The sequence below is a fragment of the Drosophila obscura genome, unplaced genomic scaffold (genome assembly GCF_018151105.1).
Source record: "Drosophila obscura isolate BZ-5 IFL unplaced genomic scaffold, ASM1815110v1 contig_9, whole genome shotgun sequence".
Taxonomy (NCBI): Eukaryota; Metazoa; Arthropoda; class Insecta; order Diptera; family Drosophilidae; genus Drosophila; species Drosophila obscura.
The window spans coordinates 2,505,043-2,531,015 of NW_024542883.1; the positions used below are offsets into that span (position 1 = coordinate 2,505,043).

Here is a 25,973-nt window from a genome sequence, read left to right on the forward strand (position 1 = left end):
GTTTTCATCGATTTTATTGGCTATGTATTTCAAAACCTCATAAATGAAAACATTCTAGATTTGTACATGGACGATATCGTTATACACGGCGAAACCGCCGACGAATGCCTGGGAAAGCTGAAGAAGGTTTTTGATGCAGCAGCTGAATACGGGCTGAAGATGAAGTGGAAGAAGTGCCGATTCCTTCAGTCCACCGTTACATTTTTGGGCCATCAAGTTGGAGGAGGAGAAATCAAGCCTGGACTGGAGAAAACCAAAGCCATCAGAAAGTTTCCGATGCCACAAATCATAAAGTCTGTGCAGTCCTTTTTAGGATAAACTGGTTTTTTCCGTAAATTTATAAAAAAAATATTCACTTATCGCAAAACCATTAACGAATCTGCTGCGAAAAGATGTCCACTTTAAAATAGGTCTAGAGGAGCAGCAGGGGGTCGCCATACTAAAGGAAGCATTGGTGAATGAGCTGGTGTTGAGACTCTATCGCAGGAATGCAAAAACCGAGATACTTACTGATGCGTCGAAGGACGGGTGAAATATTAGAATAGTTTTTTTAACAACGACAACCGAAATACTGTGGGTGGCGTAAAGTTTATTAAAAAGCGAAGACAAAATATTTTATGTGCGTTCGATTGAATTCCAATTTTACGATTATATTCTAAAAACTTCATACATTTCGTTCTAAGCCTAGCTAACCTACGGTGGCAAAGCGGGGCGACTTCGCCTTGAGCGAAAAAGCAAGCTTTTATTGCGCTCCCGCCTTGCCCTAACCTACTTACACTAGACTTCAAACAATTCAAAATAATCTCAACATTAAACATTGACTACGACGATGACATGACGAAACAACGGGTTCACAGCCGCGCTGTTACAGTGGCACGAAGGACAATTGCATTCGATCTTATTCTGGAGTAAGAAAACGTCAACCAACTTTAAGCTCGTAACTGATTGCGCTGCTTTTAAGCAAACGTTAAGCAAGAAGGACGTTCCGCGAGAGGTAGCCCAATGGGTTTTGTACCTGCAGGACTATGATTTCGAAGTGGAACACAGAGCAGGAGAACGTCTGAAGCATGTGGATTGCCTGAGCCGATACCAAATTGATGTGATGATGGTATCGTCGGAGGTCACAGCAAGAATTAAGAAAGCCCAACAGGAGGATACGATGATAAAAGCTGTTTCCGAAATTCTGAAAAGTAAGCCCTATGACAACTTTAAATTGAAGGCTGGTCTTGTGTACAAGGTTGTGAAAGGCACGGATTTGCTGGCGATACCAAAATCACTATAGAGAGAAATAATAACCGAGGCTCACAACGCAGGACACTTCGCCGCCCAAAAAACAATGCATGCCGTACAGCAGAGCTATTGGATCCCACATATGGAAGGAAAAGTGCTGCAGATCATAGGGAACTGTATGAAATGCATAATCTACAACAAAAAGCTGGGCAAAAAAGAAGGATTTTTGCATCAAATTGACAAGGGATGAGAGCCGCTTCATACTCTACATGTGGATCGCCTGGGGCCGATGGATGCTACTTCAAAGCAGTACAAGTAAATCTTCGCGATGGTGGATAGCTTTAGCAAGTTCGTATGGATGTATCCCACGAAAACAACAGGCGCAGACGAAGTTCTCAAGAAGTTAAGGGAATGGTCTGATATCTTTGGAAATCCGGCTCGGATTGTAAGCGATCGTGGAGCAGCATTTACGTGTTCTAGTTTTGAGGAGTTTGTGAAGGAAGAGAACATCGAACACGTATGAGGCACCACAGGGGTGCCAAGAGGCAATGGACAAATTGAACGCGTAAACCGATCTATTCTGAGCATCATTTCAAAATTGTCGTCGGAGGAACTTGGAAGATGGTACAAGTTCGTACCCCGAGTTCAGAGGGCTATTAATAGCACTGTTCATGGATCACAAAGCGTTGTCCATTTGAGCTGATGATCGGTGTAAAAATGCGTTGTGGACCAGATAGCGATATACTTCAGCTAATAGAAAAGGAGATGGTTGATAATTTTCACGACGAAAGACAGAAGATGCGACAAGAAGCGAAAGAAAACATTCAGCAGCCCCAGAACAGATACAAGGAACAATTCGATAAAAAGCGGAAATGCGAGTACGGATACAAAGTCGGAGATCTCGTGACCATACGTAGAACACAATTCACAGCTTTAAGAAAGATGGCTAGCGAATTCTTAGGACTATACGAAATAACCAACGTGAAACGAGGCGGACGCTATAATGTTCGAAAAGCAGCAGACGTCGAAGGACCAAATAATACGACCACGAGCAACGACAATATGAAACTATGGAGATTTTCGGTAGAAAACGAGGACGCATTGTCATCAGGATGACTAATTAGGATGACCGAATGTAACAGGGAGTGAGCAAGTCGGCCCACTAAAGGAGCATTGGCTGACAGCAGTCACAGCAGAACAGCAGCGGTAACAGTAGATCAACAGCACTAGCAGCAGAATGAGAAACAACAGCAGATAAGCAGATAAGGAGCAAAGGCAGAGGAAGAACACAGCAGAGAAGAAGATCAGAAGAAATAGAGTAGTAAGAAAATAACCAAAGCAGACGGACGTAGCGTTGAACAGCAGCAGCAGAAATCAGCCGACATCAAGAAGTTACAGATATCAATATAATATCAATAAACTATACCTAAATAACAACTTACATAAAATTGTATGAGCAATATCTTGAAAATTTTTTAAAATTTTAAAAAGAAATTACTCTCAAAAATTATAATTTTTGCATTTCTAAGCTTGACATATTCAAGATGGTAAGCTGAATCTACAAAGTGTTCTGGTCTTCTTTATAGCTGGATTAATTAGCTTTTTTAAATGGCATAGGTAATTACAACCAGATGTAAGATAATAAAGATTCCTTGACACAGACACGAGCGGTTGTGCAGTGAACTCACAGGAATAACGAGAAGGAACGTGTGAGTCGCTTCTAGGTACGCGACTCTACTTATACCCGTACTCAGTATATACATTTTTGTGCTTATGATTTTTTAGAATTTTAGAATTAAAAAAAAAATTTACATTTTACATTTTTTTGCTACATCTGTTATCTACATCTACAATGTATATTCTACATCTAACATGTAGATTATACATGTACCATTTAGATTCTACATCAACTCCGGTAGAGAGCGCTCGCGTACATACGCGGCAGAGTGTGAGATTTATCGTATCTTTAAAATTGTGCCTGCCACAGGTTTTCGTCTTTTCTGGTGGCGGAAGGGGGCGGGGGCGAAATTTTGAAATACACTTGTAGCAGTGTGATATCACATGAGTCTGGAAACCAAATTTGGTTGCCCTAGCTCTTGTAGTCTCTAAGATCTAGCCGCTCAATAAGACGGACAGACAGACAGACAGAAAGACGGACAGACAGATATGGCTATATCGACTCGGCTATTGATGCTGATCAAAAATATATATACTTTATGGGGTCAGAAACGTTTCCTTCTCTGCGTTACACACATCCACTTTTATCACAAATAATATACCGCCTTAACTCTTTTTTGAGTACAGAAAGTGACAACGCGTTGAAAATGTTTTAAACTGTTTTATCGACTCATTTTTACAGCGTTGCCGACCCCTTATGACAGTAACGGAAAAACTGTTCGAATATGCCTCCAGCATCAAAACGGCAATCCAGGAGATGGAGCAGCAGATCATCCAGCTCAAAAGTGAGGTACGTGGGATGCAAGAAATACGTAAGAGAGAAGGCGGCGTTGTTGCGAGCTGTTGACAACTATCGAAGGGAAGCGAATAAACTATTATCCCTGGACCTAATGGGATTCAATTCGCTGTCTGGCTGTTTTTAAAGAGGCGATGAAAATTAAAAAAGAATAAGCACTATCGGCCGTTTTTAGTCGACGGGCGATCGTGCATGTTAAGAAGCATCCAACTGGAGAGATTTTTAAAGTTGAGAACGTGCATGATCAACAATTATTACGAGAAAATTCTGAAGATCCTGATGCAGATGAATCAACCGGCCAAAATAATCTTTTTCGTTAGAATAATAAGATCTTATAGTCTTAAAACCAACCGAGACAGCATGCTGCGGCACCTAGCAAACCAACTCAATTAGAATTCGGTCTGTTTGACAGCCTGTGGCACCCCTGATAATGACGTAATTATAACTTAAACATCAATATACTAAAGGAAAGCCATATGGCGACAACAATGGCTTCGTTAAGCTTGGATCTTCTCAATAATAGTACAACACATTTTTCCAATACAATAACCACAATATAGGACCTATTTTTTCTTAATGATAAAAGAAAAGTTCTTCTATACGATCAGTTATCAATATTTTCCAGACACATATATGGTATCGGAATTTTAAGAACATCGACATTACCAAACTTAACGATGCATTCATAACCTATGACTGGAATAGAATATTTAGCATGGATGATATAGATTCCCAGGTTGAACCACTACGAGAACACACAACGTGTCTGTATGAGACATTCGTACCGATGTGTAGATTAAAAATTATTCCAAAGAAAAATCCATGGTTCAACCAAACAATTGCCAACAATATTTCGTTAAGGGACAAAGCTTTTACAAAATGGACACGCTACAAAACGTCTGTCCATTAAGGCCTGTCTCCAGCACCGCGGAAAATTGCGGCAAGGAATTTGCTAGTTATTCCGTGAGGGTGTGGAACATAGCTAAAACAGGGTTGATGAATCAGCTGTGTTTTGTAAACAGAGGCAACTGTAAAATTGTGCTAAAATTAAATGAGGAAAAAAATGCGCTCTAATGATGAAGTGAATGTGTTGGTGGCGGCATATATTGTTGAAAAACAAAAAAGAATAATTTTCATCTCTCTTTTTGGTTTTGCGGACAGATTTTGCCTACATCTTGCACCATTCACTTCAGGAAGAATTGTTGAACATATATTCCTGAGCTAGGTATAAGCTGTTCTCTCAGTCCACACACTGTCCCGATAGGAAACTATCGATATAAATCTGTGGATTCCGCTCGTGTTGCTGGATACACACTCCAGGAATACGTAAACGAAAAATTCCTGTCACAGTTTTTTTAAAATGGAGTTTGACAGGAATTTTTCGATTCCGCAGTGCTGGATACTATGCTTTAAGCCTAGTACTCAGATCCAAAAAAAAACCTAGCGAACAGAATCAGGGTTGATATTCGTATGAAACCGATAAGAAATGTTTTACGGCAAAAACTGTTTTCTAGGCTCTGTACGGAAGGCAGTACTCAGATCAAAAAACAAAAAGGTCGGTATATACTGGAAAAGTATCAGAAGTATTTGCTTGTTTTTTTTGTGTATTTCGACCCACCTCGAAAAAGATATCAATTTGATATCTTTTGCCAGCAAACACGAAGCAAACATTGAAATAAGAGAACAAAAAACCAAATGAAATATTTTAATAATGATGACAAATAGAATCTAATTAATGCAGCATTATATAAAGGAAAATTATATGGATATTATAATATAATATTTTTATTAATTTTCATAAATATAAAACAAATATTGCTTTCAAAACAGTTTGTCTTCACGGTGGTCGGCACGGGTGGCGTCGCCATCTGCTGCTGCTGATAGTCAGACACATTACCTTGCCAATAAAATATTGGGGAGCCCAGGATATGCCTGGGGAAGAGCAGCCCCAGCCGAAGAAGTGCATTTTATTAACTTAAAACAAAACCAAGCAGCTGTCTGAGCAGAGTAACCGTACGGAATGCAGTGAACACCTCTGGTCACACATTGGCTGCTCGAAGAATATATGACATTCGTTTGCTGGCAAACAGTTTTTCGATCTGAGTACTAGGCTTTAATCAAAGTTTGTTTTTTGCGGTTGTCTGTGACTGGCCTGGCAAACGTCAATTCTTTGCATTATAAATTGAACGTCACGTCAATTACTTGCGTTCTAAATTGAACAAATTTTATAGAAAAATGTCAGTCTCCGCAGCAAGAGCGACCTATTTTTATACCCGTACCCAAAAAAGAGTTAAGGGGTATATTAGATTTGTGGTAAAAGTGGATGTGTGTAACGCAGAGAAGGAAACGTTTCCGACCCCATAAAGTATATATATTCTTGATCAGCATCAATAGCCGAGTCGATATAGCCATGTCTGTCTGTCCGTCCGTCCATCCGTCTGTCCGTCTTGTTGAGCGCCTGGATCTCAGAGACTATAAGAGTTAGGGTAACCAAATTTGGTTTCCAGACTCATGTGATATCACACTGCTACAAGTGTATTTCAAAATTTCGCCCGCCCCCATCCGCCACCACAAAGGACGAAAATCTGTGGCAGGCACAATTTTTAAGATACGATAAAACTAAAAACGCAGTATCGTAGAAAATATCCATATCTACCAGACTGCCGAATCTGAATCAGATCGGATCATAATTATAGACAGAATGAAGAAATTAATTTTCAGATGCTTCCCCTGCCCACTCCGGCAAACAACAACGCAACTCATTTTCCTTCTCGCTCGCACACTCTGCCGCGTTCAGTGCACGAGCAACCCCTAGCGGAGGAGATGTAGAATCTGAATGGTACATGTAGAATATACATGTTAGATGTATAATATAAATAGTATATGTAGATGTAGATAACAGATGTAGCAAAAAAATGTCAAATGTAAATTTTTTTTTTTTTTTAATTCTAAATAATTATATGCTCAAAAATGTATATGCTGACTGAGTACGGGTATAAGTAGAGTCGCGTCCCCAGAAGCGACACACACGTTCCTTCTCGTTCTTTTTGACATTGACGTTAACACACTGGGGACTGCCACCTAATATAAATAATTGGAGCGGCGGAATCTTCATTAATTACGCACTTATTTTGGCACGGCTGAAAATTTAAATGATGTAAACTTAAGTTATTTTTTTTATCTCTAATTTAAATCCATTAAATGCATAATATCATTCGAATTTAGCACTCCGAAAAAATTTAATTGCCAGAAAAACTAGGTGGCTAGATTTTACTTTGAGTTGGTTTTGGACGTCGACACCCAATGGCAATTCTACTAGAGATTTGACTAGAGATTTCGTAAAATGTAAATAAAGGGACTAAACCAAGTGAATTCTTAAATTGTTCTAATGCAGATATATCACAAATTTAGTGAACTTTCCAAAACTGTAACACTTTCTTGGAGTAAAGTGTGTTTGAGCAGTGAATTTAACCAAATCTCTAGCCATAATACTAGAGATTTTAAAACAAACCGAGAGAGCATGCTGTGGCACCTAGCAAACTAACTCAGTTGGAATTCGGTCGGTTTGACAGTCTGTGGCACCCCTGAATATTATCGTTTCTGTCAAAGTCCTTGAACTATGAATGTCACAACAAATATTTATGTACTTAAATGTCAATACTTTACTAAGTGATAAACAGTCAGGTTACAGAAAACAAAGAAGCTGTACCACAGCAATAGTAAGGATAAGATATTAGAATAACACAGGATGAAGATCGTATTTAACTGAAAGAAGTAAGTAAAGGTAGAATTTTATCGATTATGAGCATTACACATGGTGTGCCACAAGGCTCAGTTCTTGGAGCGCTGCTTATATGTGAATGACCTGCTAAATGTTCTGTTAAAAAGTAATAGTCACATGTTCGCAGATGACGTCCAAATGTATGTAAGTCGTCCAATTGAGTAAAATTGTAGAGTGTATAAGTGTGCGTAACATTGATTTGTGAATGTGACTAACTGGGCTAAACTTAATGGATTGGCACTTAATCCAGATAAATGTAAATGTGTTATAGTATATAAAAAACCGCTAAAAACGATAAACTATCCCAAGCTTGAAAATGAAGGACAACAAATTAATCATGTAGATCAAGCCAAAAATTTGGGAATAACATTAAACAATACGCTTTCTTGGAATAATCAGGTCACAAAAGCTACTAGAAGAGCATATGGTCTTCTAAAACAATTTGCACCCACACAAAAATACTTAGTAGAAACACTCAAACTACTGATAGCCAAGACATATTTGACACCCACCTAATTTTATGGAATAGAAATACTTGGAAATTGTGACGCTGAATCTCAGAAAAAACTAAAAGTAACATTAAACGAGAAAGAACGTGTGAGTCGATTTTGGGGACGCGACTCTACTTATATCCGTAATCAGTCAGTATATACATTTTTAAGCTTATGATTTTTTAGAATTTAAAAAAATTGTACACTTTATATTTTTTTGCTACATCTGTTATCTACATCTACAATGTATATTCTACATATAACATGTAGATTCAACATGTACCATTTGGATTCCACATCTTCTCCGCAAGAGGGCGCGACCGCAATGAACGCGTCAGAGTGTGCGAGCGAGAAAGAAATTGAGTAGCGGGTCTCTTGCTGTAGGAGGCGGGGGAAGCAACTGAAAATTAATTTCTTTATTCTGGCTATAGGTTAGGTTAGGTTAGGTTAGGTTTATGGGGCTGCTCGACCGAAGTCGAGGTTACTCGGGGGCAAGTCTGCCCATTGTGATGCCCACACTCGTCACGGGATATTGTCCGGTGCCTAGGGAGGTTTCGCGAACCATCCCGAGGCCCCTATAAAGAGCACCAGTTTCTCTAGAGGCATGTTTGCCAGGCTGTCCAGGTCTTCGTAGAAAGCTTAGGAGAGTCTTGGTGCGTTTAGGGTCATAGTGGGGCCAGAGCGAGCGAGAGATCTCACAGTTGGGTATGGTGTTCCACCTCCTGTCCGATCTCGTTCTTGCTCGGCCCATCATCTGCGAGATGATGTCTCGTAGTGGCCTTCGAATGTCGCTGACTGCGTCCCCCATTGTCTTGGCCGATCCAGCTCTGGCACACTCGTTGCCCGCTATGTCGGTATGACCCGGAACCCACGTGAGTGTGATTGAGTGCGCGCTGATCTGGTTTAGCGCGTTAACCGTATCACGTACGAGTCTGCTTGTGGTCTTGCAGGATACCAAGGCTTTGATGGCCTGACTATCGACGCAGATTGATATGTTCCTCGGAGGTATCTCCAAGGTGTATACCAACTTAGCCGCTTGCCATACTGCATATATCTCCGCCTGGAATACTCTGCACCAGTCTGGTAGTCTTAGAGATGTGTTGGTTGCTAGTTCCTCAGAGAAAATTCCAGCTCCTGTCCCTTCGGCCGTCTTTGACCCGTCGGTGTAAATGGAGAGCTCGTTCTGCCCCAGGGCCGTGTTACTCTTCTATTTCTCCCTGTCTGGTATGTGTCCTTTGAAGTTCCATGAGAACTCTAAAGCACAGTAGTCACTCTTCCCGGCCGTTCCACCTTCCTCCTCACGGAGTATAGTGGCGTGACCATGAGGCGATGGCTTGAAGAACTGCGCGGCTAGTAGCCTAGCTGCACTTATCTAAGCCTTGCACTTAAGATGGGGGTCTATCGGTTCCAAGCCTAGTATGGTGTCCAGAGCTGCTTGTGGGGCGGATTTGAGAGATCCGGTGACCCCAAGGCATGCCGTCCGTTGGACTCTACGGATGTTCTCCAATTGGGATTTGGTGTTAACCGCTTCCCACCATACCAAGCCTCCGTATGTCAGGATGGGTCTTATTACCGCTGTATACATCCAGTTGATGATGCCCAGTGCGGATTCCAGAAGGTCACTGATTGTGGGCAGAAACTTACCCGTTACCAGTACTACTAGATTATCCGCATAGGCCGTGACCTTATTCCCGCTCCTCCCCCGCGGAAGAAGAAGGTCGTTGATCACCAGGTTCCACAGGAGAGGGGATATAACTCCTCCCTGCGTGTAACCGTCTTTCTTGACGAGGAGGAGCCCAGGTTGGCGCTTATCGTTCTGCTCCTGAGAACGCTGTCTAGGCATCTGGTTACCGTCGGGTGTGTGCCAATCTTGTCCAGTGCGGCCGTTATTGACTCGATCCTGACGTTGGTGAAGGCCCCCTCTATATCTAGGAAGGCCACCAAGGCATATTCCTTATGGCTTACCGTTTTTTAGCTATGCACAACAATTTTGTGTAGTACGGTCTCAACTGATCTACCTTTGAGGTAGGCGTGATAAGCTCCACTGAACACTTGTTTGTCTAGCTTCGTTCTAATATGTATATAGATCCATTAGAATATATAGATCATTAGTCGCTCCATCGTTTTTAGTAAAAATAAGGACAAACTGATGGGTCTGTAGTCCTTTAGGGTGATGTGGTTTATCTTCCCTGCCTTGGGGATAAAGACCACTCTCACCTCCCTCCACCCTCGGGGGACGTACCCAGTGAGGAGTCATCCTTTGAAAAGGACTGAATGGTGCCATTATATCTCGTATGAGATCCTTGATTTCCTCTCCTTGATGATCATCAGTGTCGTTGGTGGCGTTGAATTCGTCACCGGTGACATCTGAGCAACCTGGGAAGTGAGTACTCATGAGGAGCTCCAGGGATTCTTGGCTGCTCTCTGCGAAGGTACCCTTGTACCCTTGTACCCAGTACACGTCGAAGCCTTGAGGTTTCAGTGGTACCATCTATGGCATCGCAGAATGGTGCCCATGACTCAATCTTCGCCTTCCCACAGGTGTTCTTGTAGGTATTGAAGCTGCGGCGATAATCGTCCCAACTTTCCTGTGTGTTTCTCACTTTTGCTTTGTTGAAGAGTTTCCTCGATTCCTTTCTAACTTCGCTCAGCTCCAGTGTCCACGAGACCACGGGTTGTGATTGGACTTTGGGGGTCGGCTGATCGGGCAGGATCTGAGAGACGCCTTCTGTAAAGCATTGGTGTCGTTCTGCGTAGTTACCTATAGTGCTCCTGTTTGAAGTATGTCCCCTTCCGGTGGGTTGGGCAGCACCTTCTGTACAGTCTGCTTGTTCCATTTGATGCTGTACACCAGAGAACGGCAATGAGTATGGTCGAGCCTGTTCGATACCCCTTCAAAAAATTGTTTTCAACTCAAACGCTCAGCAGAAATATGTTCCTTCGGGTTTACTCAGACGAAGCCAAGTTTTCGGGTTCGAGCAGGTTCGAACACACAATGAATTTTCGCGTATTTTCCGTTCACCTGTTCGATGTGTTTTCGTTCAAAGGGCTGAACCCTAACCTTCGGGTTTTGGGACGCATGTATGAGTGTTACCGAAGTGGACGACTTCGTGTTTCTTGCACATAAATTTACTGGAAGTGATGCCAAAAAACTCTATTTGATTGAAAAACAAAATAGATTTAAAATAGGAGTGAAGTTATAAAAAACATTTTATTACATTTATATTATAAAAATATACAAATCAAAATTTAAAAAACAAAATTATAGAAAATAAAGAAATTAACATATAAAAATTCCTTCATTTTGTGAAAGAAATATATTTAGAAATTTATAAAAATTTAAATTATATATGTACATTTAAGCATTTAAGTATCCAGCACTGCGGAATCGAAAAATTCCTGTCAAACTCCATATAAAAACGAGAAGGAACGTGTGAGTCGCTTCTGGGGACGCGACTCTACTTATACCCGTACTCAGTCAGTATATACATTTTTGAGCTTATGATTTTTTTAGAATTTAAAAATTAAAAAACAAAATTTTAAATTTACATTTTTTTGCTACATCTGTTATCTACATCTACAATGTATATTCCACATCAAACATGTAGATTGTACATGTACCATTTATATTCTACATTTCCTCCGCTAGGGGTTGCTCGCGCACTGAACACGGCAGAGGGTGCGAGCGAGAAAGAGAATCAGTAGCGTCAGCAGCGCTGGAGAAGGAGAGGGAACCAACAGAAAATTAAAAACAGACGGACAGACGGACGGACAGACGGACATTGCTATATCGACTCGGCTATTGATGCTGATCAAGAATATATATACTTTATGGGGTCGGAAACGTTTCCTTCTCTGCGTTGCACACATCCACTCTCACCACAAATCTAATATACCCATTAACTATTTTTTGAGTACGGGTATAAAAACTGTGACTGGAATGTTTCGTTTCCGTATTCCTGGAGCGTGTATCCAGCAACACGAGCGGAATCCACAGATTTATATCGATAGTTGCCTATCGGGACCGTATGTGGACTGAGAGAAAAGCTGACCCCCAACTCAGGAATATATGTTCAACAATTCTTCCTGAAGTGAATGGTGCAAGATGTAGGCAAAAAATGTCCGCAAAACCAAAAAGAGAGATGAAAATTAATCATTTTTAATTTGCAACAATATATGCCGCCACCAACACAATCACTTCATCATCAGAGCGCATTTTTTTCCTCATTTAATTTTAGCAGAATTTTACAGTTGCCTCTGTTTACAAAACACAGCTGATTCATCAACCCTGTTTTAGCTATGTTCCACACCCTCACGGAATAACTAGCAAATTCATGGCAGGAATTTTCCGTGGTGCTGGAGACAGGCCTTTAGGTATTAAAATTTTTAAGAAAGGAATTGAAGAAAAGTAAGCTGTCAACCGAACCTGGACCTAGCCTATTACGTTTTTCTGTTATAATGTTTCCCGCCAAAGAAAACGAGCGCTCAGCCGCTGCACTGCTAGCTTGTATTGAGTGAATTTCAAAAGCTAGTTTTGACAAATAGGGGTATTTCTTTTGATTGTTTTGCTACCACTCCATCAAATTATAATTTGCGTTCATATGAACTTTTTCCTTGCAATATCTCTCTATTTCCTCTTCAGGCATTTCTATGATTTTTGAAACAGGTCGATTTATTAAATTTTCAAAAAAGAAAGCATAATTTTCTTTATCAGATGATACTTGGCCGCTTAAATCAAAATTACTTTGACCGACTAAGTCACTACTCGAATCAAAAGAAACCTGCGATGCCGCAACAAATGAATGTGAACTTGAAAATTCCCTTTCTTTAGTATTTGCTAAATTAACATTATCTAGAATATGAGAAATGCAAAAGTTTTGCCTTTTTAAAATATTTCACCATTTTTTTTGACGACTCTAAAACGTCTGTAAGCTCTGGGGTGGTAGCAAACGATTTCTCCAAAACGTTCAAAAATAAATGGCTGCTACAGTTAAGGCGTGTGTTCAATTCTAATGCCTTAATCATATTAGTTCCCCAGTCAGTAATAAATTTTATTTTCTCCATATAATGCACTCCAAACTCATTAAAAACACTTTTGAGCTTTTCAGAAATGTTTTTACCGGTGGACCTTGGATCAATGGATTTTATCCATTGATTTCATCCCCAAAACCATGTCAACAAATGTTCCTTCTTTTTGGTAGTGGAATGTAACTCCTAAGAAGTTGCGCTTCACGTAGTTGTCCGTCTACATGTCGATTGTAGCTGATGCTCCACCGCTGCTAACAATGCCACTTATTTCTTCTTTAAGCAACTCTTTTTTTTTTTTCCATTTGTGTACTTTTTGACTTTTTGCGAATATGTTGTTGGATCGGGCAGCAAATCTTCCATATCGACGTGTTCACCATATGTTGACCCATTCTTGATAAAAAACTACACCATTTTAATGAAGCCAGGACCCTGGACAGCCAAAAATGGGCGGCAGTCTTCAGCGTCCCACGATGTTCATTTCTAAACTTTTGTCCAACGCTGAGACGGTTTTCAAATTACGTGACTGCAGATGTGTCATTTAAATTCGATGTCTGACTTGCTGAGTATTTTAACACACTTTCGCACGTGCGGCAGAATACGAAGCCCCGCAGTACAGAATTGTCCGGCATTAGAATTTCGGATATAATATTCCAAACAAAACTTCAGCCCTTGCGACGACCAGTCATCGTGTAGGTGCCGTTCGCAATTTGTTCAGAAACAGTTTTTGAATTAATTTCCATTACGAAACGTATTTTTTGATAAAATCTACCACCGAAAATTGATGCAGATGTTGACACAAAAAATTTTCACTCTAATGCAAAATGGAGCCGTACACGAACCCGAAGCGTCGCTTCGGCTGGCTTAACCCGAAGTTGGGTGTCGTTGGGTGGCGCACGAACACAAACGGACAGTCAGTGTCGAACAAGCTTGAATTTGAAAAGCATGTTCGATCAGACGTTCAGACCGAACCAAAACGAACGCTCATATGCAATTACGTATGATATATTCCTTGAGAGATTGGGGCTTTACCCGTTCGTTTCGAACCGGCGCAAACCAATCACTTCATGCTGCTGAACCAAATTGTTTGACTCACAAAAACTCTGAGTATATGTTCGGATATGCCCGAAAAATTTTACTCGTTGCAGCTCTCTGCTGTACACTATCCTGTAGTGGTCCGAAAAGGACCACTCACTAGACACGTGCCAGTTATCAATGGTGAGGGAGTCAGTGTTATATCTATAACCTCTGCACGGTTCCTGTTGCGGAAGGTGGGGTGGTCGAGGCCCTCCCTCCGCGCTTGGGGGATCAGGGCCCTGACATCCTCCGAGGGTGGGTCTTCTTCTTCGTACGGCAGGTATGCAGAGGCCAGGTATAGGTTTTTCCCGTCCTCCGTCTCACATAGTGCCACCGTTAGGTCCGGAGTGCTGTACCTGGAAGAAAACAGAACATTAAGCTCGTTCCTTACCACGATACAGGTTCTTGGCTTCCCCGCGGGGTGTGGCGTGAGAAGGCGGTATCCGCGACCGTTCAGTCCCCGAACCCTTTCACTTACGATCCAGGTGCTCTTGGATGAGGGCCACGACCACCGCTTTCTCCTCCATAAACCTCAGCAGGCGGACCTTGTTCACTTGATGGTACACTTGAGTGTTGCAGATTAATCTGACCCCTTTCATGCTATTCAGCGGACCTGGGGCATCGCGGTACTACTACGGCCAGGGTGTCCATACCGAAAAATATGCGGCAGACCATTGTAAGGAGTTTGGCAAGGTTTTCCTGACCAATACTGATCCAGAGTTCCTTGCCGTTCCCCTTGTCTCGCGCTATCGCCCTTGTTATGGTACAGTAAGATGTCTCAAAGATCCGATTCATTGCCTTGATCAGAACAAGTGTGTTCTCATTCGCCTTAATCGGGGGAGGTATCCACACCTTGATCGTTTTCTGGGAATCTGATCCGTGGAGACCACGCAGAGTGCCTCTCCTGGCCAAAGTTCACCAAAACCTTGCACCTTGGTTTTGAGAAACTCAAGAGCTTCTGCATTGCCACAGGCCATTGCCTTGGCTCCATTATACCACTTAATACCCTTGAACTCGCAGACAAACGGATTATCTGCGCGCACAATGGCATCCTTCATGGCGGTCAGGATCTCCGATTCTGCCTTCAGCCAGTTGACGTCTGAAATCTTCCCCTTTAGGTGACTTCGGTCGATGATGGCTACATGCAGCTCGGCCGGCGATCCTAGGCTGGCCAGAATGTCCTCTGGTTTCGCCTTCTTCGGCTCGGAAGCTTTTGTGGAGTTGTTTGTCCTCTGCCGCTTGTACCTTGGCGCTCGCCGTATTCTGCGTCGGAGGTGTAGTCTTCATCCTCTGCTTCCCGGACACCAGCTGATGCTGACGCTGAAGTCGACGGTTTGGGGTCCTCAGTCACCGCCGCGTGTGCGCTTGGGGGGGGGCTTGCTCTCCGCTGGTAGGAGCGACTTCGTTGAGCCGCTCGTACCTCCGCACATTTTGCTCGTGCTTCTTCCTGAGGCTCTTTTCCCTCGACCCCCCTCGCGGTCAGCGTATCGGGGGGTCGTTGGCTTTTACCACGAAGGTATGTTGCCGATGCCCTGTATCCCGACAGCCACTTGCGTAGGGTCTCAGCCTCCGTGATCTCGTCCCTCACATGTGGTTGGGAGCCGTGACTTGTGGCTCCACCTTCTGCGGCTCCTCGTTGTATCCGAGTCGAGAGAACGCCGTAGACAACTCTGCCTCCGACACTGAGGGACCAGTGAAGACGAAGCTTCCGTCTGTGGTTCCCAGTTCCAGGTCCTCTATCGTCCCTTTCTGTCTGCGGATCCTTCTATTGCTTGTGGCATTACATGATTTGGCAGCCAAGCACTCCACTGTCATTTCGGGTTTCCTGCAGTCACACGATATCGACGCCGGGGGGCCTGCGCTCGCACCCCCAATCCCCGCCGGTACTGGGTATCCGACTCCCTGCACCTTAACTGTTGACTCGTTATCGGACATATCACCCATAAAGGATGCGTTTTATCCCTACCGCCAGGGTGAACTACTTTTGGCTTCGGCGCTCTCCCATGACCTGCCCGGCCTGGGTGGCCCTTCTGGTAGCATACGCTACCGCCGGTATAGCTCTTGGGTTCCTTACGCTTACTGAGCCCCCTCATCACGGCAAGATGGTAGTTCTCCGAGGGGGCAATTCTAAATAAAATTATGATCCGATCTGATTCAGATTCGGCAATCTGGTAAATATGGTCATTCTCTACGATACTGCGTTTTTAGTTTTATCGTATCTTTAAAATTTTTCCTGCCACAGATTTTCGTCCTTTGTGTGGGCGGAAGGGGGCGGGGCGAAATTTTGAAATACACTTGTAGCACAGAACCGTTTATTGTAAGCGAGCTTAATGATACAGGGTAATCCATGATCAGGAAATGTATAAGTATTTTCATTTGGGGTATTCAATATTTAGACTTATCTGATTGTAGAATCCAACAGATATCACATGAGTCTGGAAACAAAATTTGATTGCTCTATGTAGCTCTTATAGTCACTGAGATCTAGGCGCTCATCAAGACGGACAGACAGACATGGCTATATCTACTCGTCTATTTATGCTGATCAAGAATATATATACTTTATGGGGTTGGAAACGTTTCCTTCTCTGCGTTGCACACATCCACTTTTACCACAAATCCAATATACCACTTAACTCTTTTTTGAGTACGGGTATAGGTTAGGTTAGGTTAACCCAGACGGCCCTCACGGGGCCACGCATAGGCCAGTATGGCCCTTAGTTGTCCGGATGGGGGTGTATGAACCTTTCGAAATTATTTATGAGGTTTTGAAGTCCTTAAGGATCGAGGTGTTTTTGGCAAAGGCTAGCAGTTCCCCTGGCGTCCTCTTGGAGGCATCTTCCCGTGATGCCAGTACCGGGGCGCCCAGGTATATTCTCCTAGCCCTTGAGAAAGCCGGGCAGTTGCAGATGAAATGTTCCAGGGTTTCAGTTGCCCCGGATTCCTCGCATTTCCTGCAGTGGCCACTGTTGGTGATGCCTAGTTTGACAGCATGTGCCGCGGACAGACAGTGACCTGTGAGTATTCCCACCAACATTCTGCAGTCCTTCCGTGGGAGGTGCAGTATGTAGTGGCTGAGTTTCCTGTTGCGCTCCTTGCACATGGTTTTTGAGGTTCTGCAGGTGGTGGTTCTGCTCCACCTGCTGCTTGCCTGTGTGTCGGCCCGTTTCTCTAAATCGCTTTGGAGCGTTCTAAGGGAGACAGGCACGTTCTCAGTTCTGTCGTTTTCCAGCCCGACGCCGTCCTTAGCCAGACCGTCCGCCATCTCTTTGCCATCGATGCCTTGGTGGCTGGGAACCCAGTAGATCCGCACAGACTTTGTCGTGCTTAGGGTATCTAGTGCCTCCCTGCTTGCCAAGACATTTCTGGAACTGACCGCCGACGACTGCATGGATCTTATCGCCGCCTGGCTATCCACGAACAGGTTGATCACGTCGTGTGGACGATCCGTAGACTGAGCAGCCTCTGCCGCTTTCCGTATGGCGAAGACTTCCGCCTGGAATATGCTGCATTGGTCCGGTAGCTTATAGGACAGCCTTATCTCAGGGTCTGTACAGTATATGCCTGCTTCTACTCCTCCTTCCATCTTGGAGCCGTCAGTGTAGATGTTGAGGTGTTGAGTCTGGTCCCGACCCCTTTTCCAATCGTCGGGCCCCATGTATGCGGTTGTTTTTACATCCAGGCCAGTTTGGGGGATCATGTAGTCAGATATACTGGTCATGTCTCGGCCAATTGAACTGTGCCCGAATCCTTGTAGAGACATATTGCCTGATGCTACTAAGCGTTGTGCCGCCTTTCCTGCAGTCAGTTGAGCGTGGATGTCCAGGGGGTCGATTCCGATTATGGTTTCGAGAGCTTTTGTTGGGGTTGACCTCAGCGCCCCCGTAATGCAGAGCAGTGCCTGCCGCTGGGTCCTTTCCATAAGCTTATTGTACGTCTTCTTTTCTGTCGCTTGCTACCACACTAAGACTCCGTACAGCAGAGTCGGTCGCACCACCGAGATGTAGATCCAGTGCATTAGAGCAGGTGACAGGCCCCACGTGCTGCTAAGCATCTTCTTGGATGCATATAGCGCAATGGTGGCCTTCTTCACCCTTTCCACTACATTGGGCCTCCATGCCAGCTTGCTATCCAGTACTATGCCGAGGTATTTGACTTGTGCTTTCGGGGTCAGCCTGGTTTTATCAATTTTCGGGGGGATCCATGCCGGTACCTTGTATCTCTTGGTAAAGAGGATGAGGTCCGTCTTGTCCGCGTTGATACTGAGTCCTACTTTTCCTGCCCACTCGCATATCTCCCTGAGTGTTGATTCCATTATGGAGCTGAGGGTCGATGGACATACTCCCGTAATAATTATGCTTATGTCATCTGCATAGGCTGTTATTTTTGGGGCTCTCCTCTCGAATCTCTTTATTAAGTCGTCGACCACCAGGTTCCACAGGAGGGGCGACAGGACCCCACCTTGTGGTGTGCCTCTATGCGCCCCCCCTCACCATGGAAGCGGTGCCCCACTCTGATTGCACCCGTCTGCAACTTAGAAGGTTCTTTATCCAGAGGTTGATTGCGGGATGTGTGTTGGTCGCTTCTAGGCGGTCCATAATAGCGTTCGTAGTGACGTTGTTGAATGCTCCGGATATGTCTACGAACACTCCTAGAGCATATTTTTTATTATGGAGGGCTCTCTCGATGGTGGCTACTAGCGAGTGCAGTGCCGTCTCTACCGATTTCCCTTTGGTGTAGGCATGCTGGTTGGTTGACATCAGTCTCCCTACATCATTCCTGATGTGTAGATCCAGTAGCTTTTCTAGTGTTTTGGGTAGAAAGGATGTAAGGCTTATCGGTCTATAATCCTTGGGGCTCATATGGCTGCACTTTCCTGCCTTTGGAAGGAAGACAATCCTCGAGGTCCTCCATTGGATAGGGATATAGCCTGTGCTCAGGCAATATACCGTCTAGTCCAGGTGCTTATGTACCCGCAAAGGAGTCTATAGCCCAGTGGATTTTCTTAGACGATATGAGACCTGTTGGGGGATGCACTTCCTCAGTTACTAGGTCGTGATGCGTTGTAGCGTCAGCAACCTCGGTGCAACCTGGGAAGTGAGCTTCCATTAGTGCTGTTAGGGCTTCTTCACTGCCCTCAGTCCACTGTCCATCTTCTCGCTTCAGCTGACTCTGTCTGGTAGGTTGCTTTGATAGCAGCTTCCGAAGTCTAGCCGTTTCTGGGACTTTCTCGATATTGGAGCAGAAGTTCCTCCACGTTTCTTTGTGCCCAGCGTATTTCCTTCTTGTACTCCCTGAGTAGGATTTTGTATTCCTTGTTTTATTTTGTTTCTTTGAAGCGATAAGTCCCGGTTCCACCAGAGTGGTTTGGTCCTCTTTTTCGTACTCGAGGGTGGGCATGATGCGTGGTACGCATCCAGTAGTTCCTTGGACAGGGTCTCTAGGGACGTTTCTATGTCTTCTGGGGATTTCACTGTGCCCAGGCGAGTCGCGAGCTTCGAAGTAACTGTTTTTTTAAACTTTTCGCAGTTTGTGTTCCGGGGGTTTCTATAAACAGTTATCTGCGGAGAGTGTTTAAATTCGCACTTGAATTGAATGTACTTGTGGTCTGAGAAGGATGGTCTTTCAAGGACTCTCCAGCCAGATACCAAAGTACTCTTTCCCGTTACGAGTGTTAGATCTAGTACGTTGGACGAGGTGGGACCTACGAAGGTGTGTTCCTCCCCTACGTTTGCTACATCTAGGTTAGTTGATAGTATGAAGTCTAGAAATGACTCACCTCTGTCGTTGATGTCGGGGCTTCCCCACACGCTGTGGTGGGCATTGGCGTCCGTACCAACCAGAAGTTGCTGGTCTTTCGGGCTGGCATCCGCCACCAGACTCCTTAGCTCTTCCGGTGGAGCTGGCCTGTCGTGTGCCATATAGCAGGAAGCTACCATAAGGTGCTTTTCTTCGCTTTCTAGCATCACAGCAGTCAGGTCATCAGTGCTGTAATGAGACAAAAGGTAAGCATGGATGCCCTTCCGTATGAGTACGGCCGTTCTGGTCCTGCTTACTGATGGTGAGTGGAAAAGGTTGTAGTTAGAGGACTTTAGTCCGGCCACAGCGTTGCCAGAGGCAATCCATGGCTCCTGGACCAGAGCTATGTCGACGGGCCCTTGCTCCATGGCGATGAGGAGCTCCGTCGACGCGAGTTTGCTTTTATGTAGGTTGAGCTGCAGCATCCTCACTGACATGGGAGGCTGGCTCAACTACACTCGACGGGTTGACTATTACTGTCAGGTCTCCGTCCTCCTCCTCTTCGGAGTCGTCCAGCGCCATACCCTGAGCGGCCTCCACGATGGACTCCAGACCGAGGTCCTTCTCCACCTCGCCTGCCTGCAGGGTGTGCGTGTCCTTGTCTTCGGGGTGGCGCTTTTTGAGGCGGAGGTATACGCTACCCATGCCCCACGCCATCTTCCCGAATCTGGGGTACAGCAGGTCCTCTGCCTCCTTGCTGATTTGGAGGATCGCACTCTGGGCCCCGTTGGGTAGTGGGCTCCCAATGTGCAAGATCCTCCAGTTCGCCGTTGGCACGTCTGGATTGCGATGGGGAAGAGTACCTTCGCCTTTGGTATGGACGGAATTAGCTCCCTGTCCACAACCTCCAGTGTGGAGCCGGCTTCGGATCTTGAGCGCCGCCTTGTATTGGGCCTTAGCCTTCATCCCCTCCCTAGAACGCTTCGGCCCTTCCCTACGCAGGGAGCTGGTACCTGGTTCAGGCGATCGGAGAAGGCTCTCTTCCTCCGTTCTGCTTACGCTGAGCACGCTCTCCAGGTCCGAGTCTGTTTCGACCACGGCACCCGTGCGGCTCAGCTTGCAGAGAGGCGTTTTGGTGGCAGTATCTTTAAAAGTAATATGACCTGCTCCCGCCATATCAGAGTTGTGACTGCTGGCGACACGCAGAGAGGATTGCTCCTCCCCGTGCCCGCCGGTGGTAGCAGTCACGCTTTCCGCCGACGTTTGGACTGACATCCCAGTCCCTGCTTGATCCTTACTCCGGTCCATGTGGTTAATATTTATCGGGGGGACCACCCCCTAGCGTTTTATGCCTGTCCGCCAGGCACCTCCAGCCATGGCCATAGTTCAGTTCCCCCAATTTTTTATCGGGAAGACCTGGACCTGGCCTTAGCTAGACACTGCATTACCTCGGACAGAGCAAACGGCAATGCATTACCCGATCCGGGGCCCATTGCCCGGCCGGCACCCTCTGGGAGGGTTCAGCTAGAGGATTTTCGCCGGGTATAATTAAAGACCCAAATCTATCAGAAAAAGTTATATAAAGATCCGATCTGATTCAGATTCGGCAATCCGGTACATATTCTCTACATTCTCTACGATACTGCGTTTTTAGTTTTATCGTATATTTAAAATTGTGCCTGCCACAGATTTTCGTCCTTTGTGGGGGCGGAAGAGGGGCGAAATTTTGAAATACACTTGTAGCAGTGTGATATCACATGAGTCCGGAAACCAAATTTAGTTACCCTAGCTCTTATAGTCTCTGAGATCAAAGCGCTCAACAAGACGGACGGACAGACAGACATGGCTATATCGACTCGGCTATTGATGCTGATCAAGAATATATATACTTTATGGGGTCGGAAACGTTTCCTTCTCTGCGTTACACACATCCACTTTTACCACAAATCTAATATAATCTAATCTAATATACCCCTTAACTCTTTTTTGAGTACGGGTATAATCATACTTTTCACAAGGTCATCCATGTATAACTTCATTAATAAATAAATAAAACATATTATTACTCACTTGCATGTTTGGGGAAACACGATTTAAGAATTTTATAATTGCAAACTGGCTTAGGTTCTGCAACTGAAATTAAATAAACGTGACATTGGTTTTTTATTTATATTGTATGTATTTTATTATACATACATGTGAGTATATATTCAGGCAGGAACCGGCTTTTACTTTTGCAAAAACATTCCGATATAAAACATAAAAAAAAAAAATAATTTGTTAGTTTATAATTTTTTCCGATTTGGCTAACGGTGTATCGGAATAAAATCTGCGTGACACATAACAGCGGCTTGTGTGCGTGCAAAAGACTATATTGTGCACTAAGCAATAACTAACAAAAACATGACAAAATTTAACACATCGTTGGCAAAAATTTGCGAAATCTGACCGTTTTGGTTGAAAACGCAAAAGTAAGAAAAAACTGGATTCTGCCTGATTTTTGTAAATTTATATATTTGATTACTTACTACGATTAGGATAAAAGTGAGGAATACACTTACAAATTTTGTAAGCAAGATTAATTCGACATTCTTGTTGACAAATATTTCTAGTATAAAATGGAAAATGGGTCAAATTGGATTCGTGATAGAAACGACATTTTCTTTGTCCAATGGTTGCTTCTCTAAAAAAAAAAAAAAAAAATTAAATTATTACTAACATTCAAAAAAAGTACGAAACACTTGCTTCTCAAGGTTTTCCTCAGCAATTATCTCTTCACTTTCGGGATCGTAGACAACACCTTCTTCAGTGTAACCAAAATTATTATCTACCTTCATTACCTCAAAGGCTGAATGTATATAGCTCTAAAAAATAATTAAAAATTATTCATTAACAGTGATTGAGTCATACATGTATATAAACATACATCTATAGCTTTGCTACTAAAGCCCAATAAAGTGAATCCAACGTCCTTTTCAAAAAACGAGCCAATCTGAGCTTTTAGTAATCGTCGGCTCTGTTCATATTTGTTAATTTCAGGATAAGCTCCAAATATCAAGTAACGCGAGCTGTATTCTTCCCCCAGCTTAGAGTTACCTAAGTAGCACAAGCCGTACTCCGTGAGAACTTGTCTTACATGAATATTTATCTGTCCATCAATACTACGGGTTCGTTGCTTTTCCACGGGCTCATAAGAGCTATCATAGGTAAGATTATAAATTAACTCCATATATAAAGCTGGTTTAATACCGAGAACATTAAGTAATTTGTCTACATTCTCGCTTTCCGGAATGTTTTGAAAATTTTTGTATGTGGAGTTTGCCAAATTTTCAACAAAGCCCCAAAACTCGTCTTTGTATTGTCCTTTGATGCCATTTTTCCTGAAATTCGTTAATCAAACTGTAAATAAGAAAAACAAGTTTATTACCAATTACCGACAGAAGTCACTGAATAAACTCTCATTAATACGTTGCATAGGGCATACTGTTAAACTTGGTATCGTAGTATTCCAAAAGTGGTAGTTTCGCTAAGATTCGAAAAAGAAAAAAAAAAATACTTTTAGAATTTGTTCATAGTTTAAACTGTAAGTTTTTACCTCCAATCCGATATGTGTACTCTTGGTGTAATAACGATCGATAGAAGATATGCAAACCACAATACAGAAATATATAGACACTACCAATAAAGTAAGCCACAGGAATCTATGAAATAAACAAGAATTAAATATTACCTGTCCATTTTTAATATATCCCTAGTACACTGATGTGCATTAGGCTGGGCCAAACAAAATTTTTTTTCGAAATTCAAACGGGACACCCACTAGTTTTGTTACCTTGGATTTAATAGTAATTTACGTGATTTTTTTTAATTTTTTAGAGGTTGCTAACGAATTTTACAAAAAATTTTAATCAAGAAAATTTTTAAAATAATTTTTGCTGAATGAGTTGGATAAATGGTGAAATCTATTAAATATATATTAAAACCATTCATATCGTCATTAATCAGTTATTGAAAGTAAAAGACCTGCACAAGCTTTTGCGAACTAGTTATCTAAATATATCAACATCAGCTAAAATTCTTGATTTTTGCTTATCGTTAATTTTTTAAACGTAACTAAAAAACTGTAGAAGGTATATTAGATTTGTGGTAAAAGTGGATGTGTGTAACGCAGAGAAGGAAACGTTTCCGACCCCATAAAGTATATATATTCTTGATCAGCATCAATAGCCGAGTCGATATAGCCATGTCTGTCTGTCCGTCCGTCTTGTTGAGCGCCTGGATCTCAGAGACTATAAGAGCTAGGGTAACCAAATTTGGTTTCCAGACTCATGTGACATCACACTTCTACAAGTGTATTTCAAAATTTCGCCCCGCCCCCTTCCGCCCCCACAAAGGACGAAAATCTGTGGCAGGCACAATTTAAAAGATACGATAAAACTATAAAAACGCAGTATCGTAGAGAATACTCATATCTACCAGACTGCTGAATCTGAATCAGATCGGATCATAATTATAGCCAAAATGAAGAAATTAATTTTCAGTTGCTTCCTCCGCCACCCCCTGCCAGAGACTCATTCTCTTTCTCGCTCGCACACTCTTCCGCGTTCAGTGCGCGAACAACTCCTAGCGGAGGAGATGTAGAATATGAATGGTACATCTATAATCTACATGTTAGATGTAAAATATACATTGTAGATGTAGATGTAAATAACAGATATAGCAAAAAAATGTAATATGTAAAATTTATTTTTTAATTTTAAAATTCTAAAAAATCATAAGCTCTTAAATGTACATATATACTGACCGAGTACGGGTATAAGTAGAGTCACGTCCCCAGAAGCGACTCACACCTTCCTTCTCGTTTTTAATGTATTTTTAATTATTAAAGTGTATTTGCTTTTCGTGGTAGCAACCCCTAAACATTAAACTAAAAATTAAAAAAAAATTCTATAATTTTATTGAATAACAAAGAACAGAACTGGGGGTTGTCCCCTTGAAAAAACAGAAAAAAAATTTGTTCGTCAAATTTTGGCCCAGACTAGGTGAGTGTAAGTTTGTGAGCTCTAAAACATAATACGCTCTCATAATATATGATATATGTATAGTGCATCATCACTTGAGAACAGCTGCTCAGATTAGGCTTAAATTTTTATTCAGTTGTTGCCAGAAGAATGTTTTTACGAAAGAAACACCATCGATCGCGAAAAAAATTTTAATATAAAAACATCTGGTCCGATTTGGCACCAATTTTGTTCGGTTATTCGTATTTACCAAATCAATGTGCTTACGAAAGAAAATTTTGAAAAATCCAACCTTGGATCGCGAAATAGTGATTGTCGCGTCAAGACGCAATGTTTTTATTTGAAGAAAATTTGAAGTCTAGTGTAAGATAGTTTAGGGCGAAGCGGAAGCGCAATAAAGCTCTCTCTCGCTCTTGGCGAATTCGCCCCGCTTCGCCGCCCTAGATAAGTTAGGCTTAAGAATATTTTATAACGAGAAAAGAAAAGAGTCGATAAATAGTATTGAAACGAGCGCACGTCCCTTTTTTAGTCTCCCTCCGTCTTTCTTAAATATATAAAATTTGCAGCCACCATACTCGGTTTTTTTGTTAAAGTTCATTTAGAAAAACTATTCTAAAATTTCATGGCGCCCCCGGGTGGACTCGCAAATCAATATAGCAAACGAGAAGGAACGTGTGAGTCGCTTCTGGGGACGCGACTCTACTTATACCCGTACTCAGTCAGTATATACATTTTTGAGCTTATGATTATATAGAATTTTAGAATTAAAAAAAAAAAATTTTACATTTTACATTTTTTTGCTACATCTGTTATCTACAGCTACATCTACAATGTATATTTTACATCTAACATGTAGATTCTACATGTACCATTTATATTCTACATCTCCTCCGCTAGGGGTTGCTCGCGCACTGAACGCGGCAGAGTGTGCGAGCGAGAAACAGAATCAGTAGCGTCAGCAGCGCTGGAGAAGGAGAGGGAACCAACAGAAAATTAATTTCTTCATTCTGGCTATAATTATGATCCGATCTAGTTCAGATTCGGTAGTCTGGTAGATATGGTCATTCTCTACGATACTGCGTTTTTAGTTTTATCGTATCTTTAAAAATGTGCCTGCCACAGATTTTCGTTCTTTG

General features: G+C 42.9%; 1 protein-coding gene across 1 annotated transcript in view; it reads right to left on the reverse strand.

Moving 5' to 3' along the window:
* LOC111077401 overlaps positions 1-25,973 on the reverse strand; it is an 89,254-nt gene that overhangs the window by 12,450 nt on the left and 50,831 nt on the right. The window contains exons 3-8 of the mRNA XM_022371671.2: positions 23,412-23,517; positions 23,251-23,342; positions 22,743-23,196; positions 22,562-22,680; positions 22,345-22,499; positions 21,887-21,949 (exon numbers count right to left, since the gene is read on the reverse strand). Of these exons, the coding sequence (XP_022227363.2) occupies positions 21,887-21,949; positions 22,345-22,499; positions 22,562-22,680; positions 22,743-23,196; positions 23,251-23,342; positions 23,412-23,517 (989 nt within the window). The remainder of the gene's footprint in view (positions 1-21,886; positions 21,950-22,344; positions 22,500-22,561; positions 22,681-22,742; positions 23,197-23,250; positions 23,343-23,411; positions 23,518-25,973) is intronic.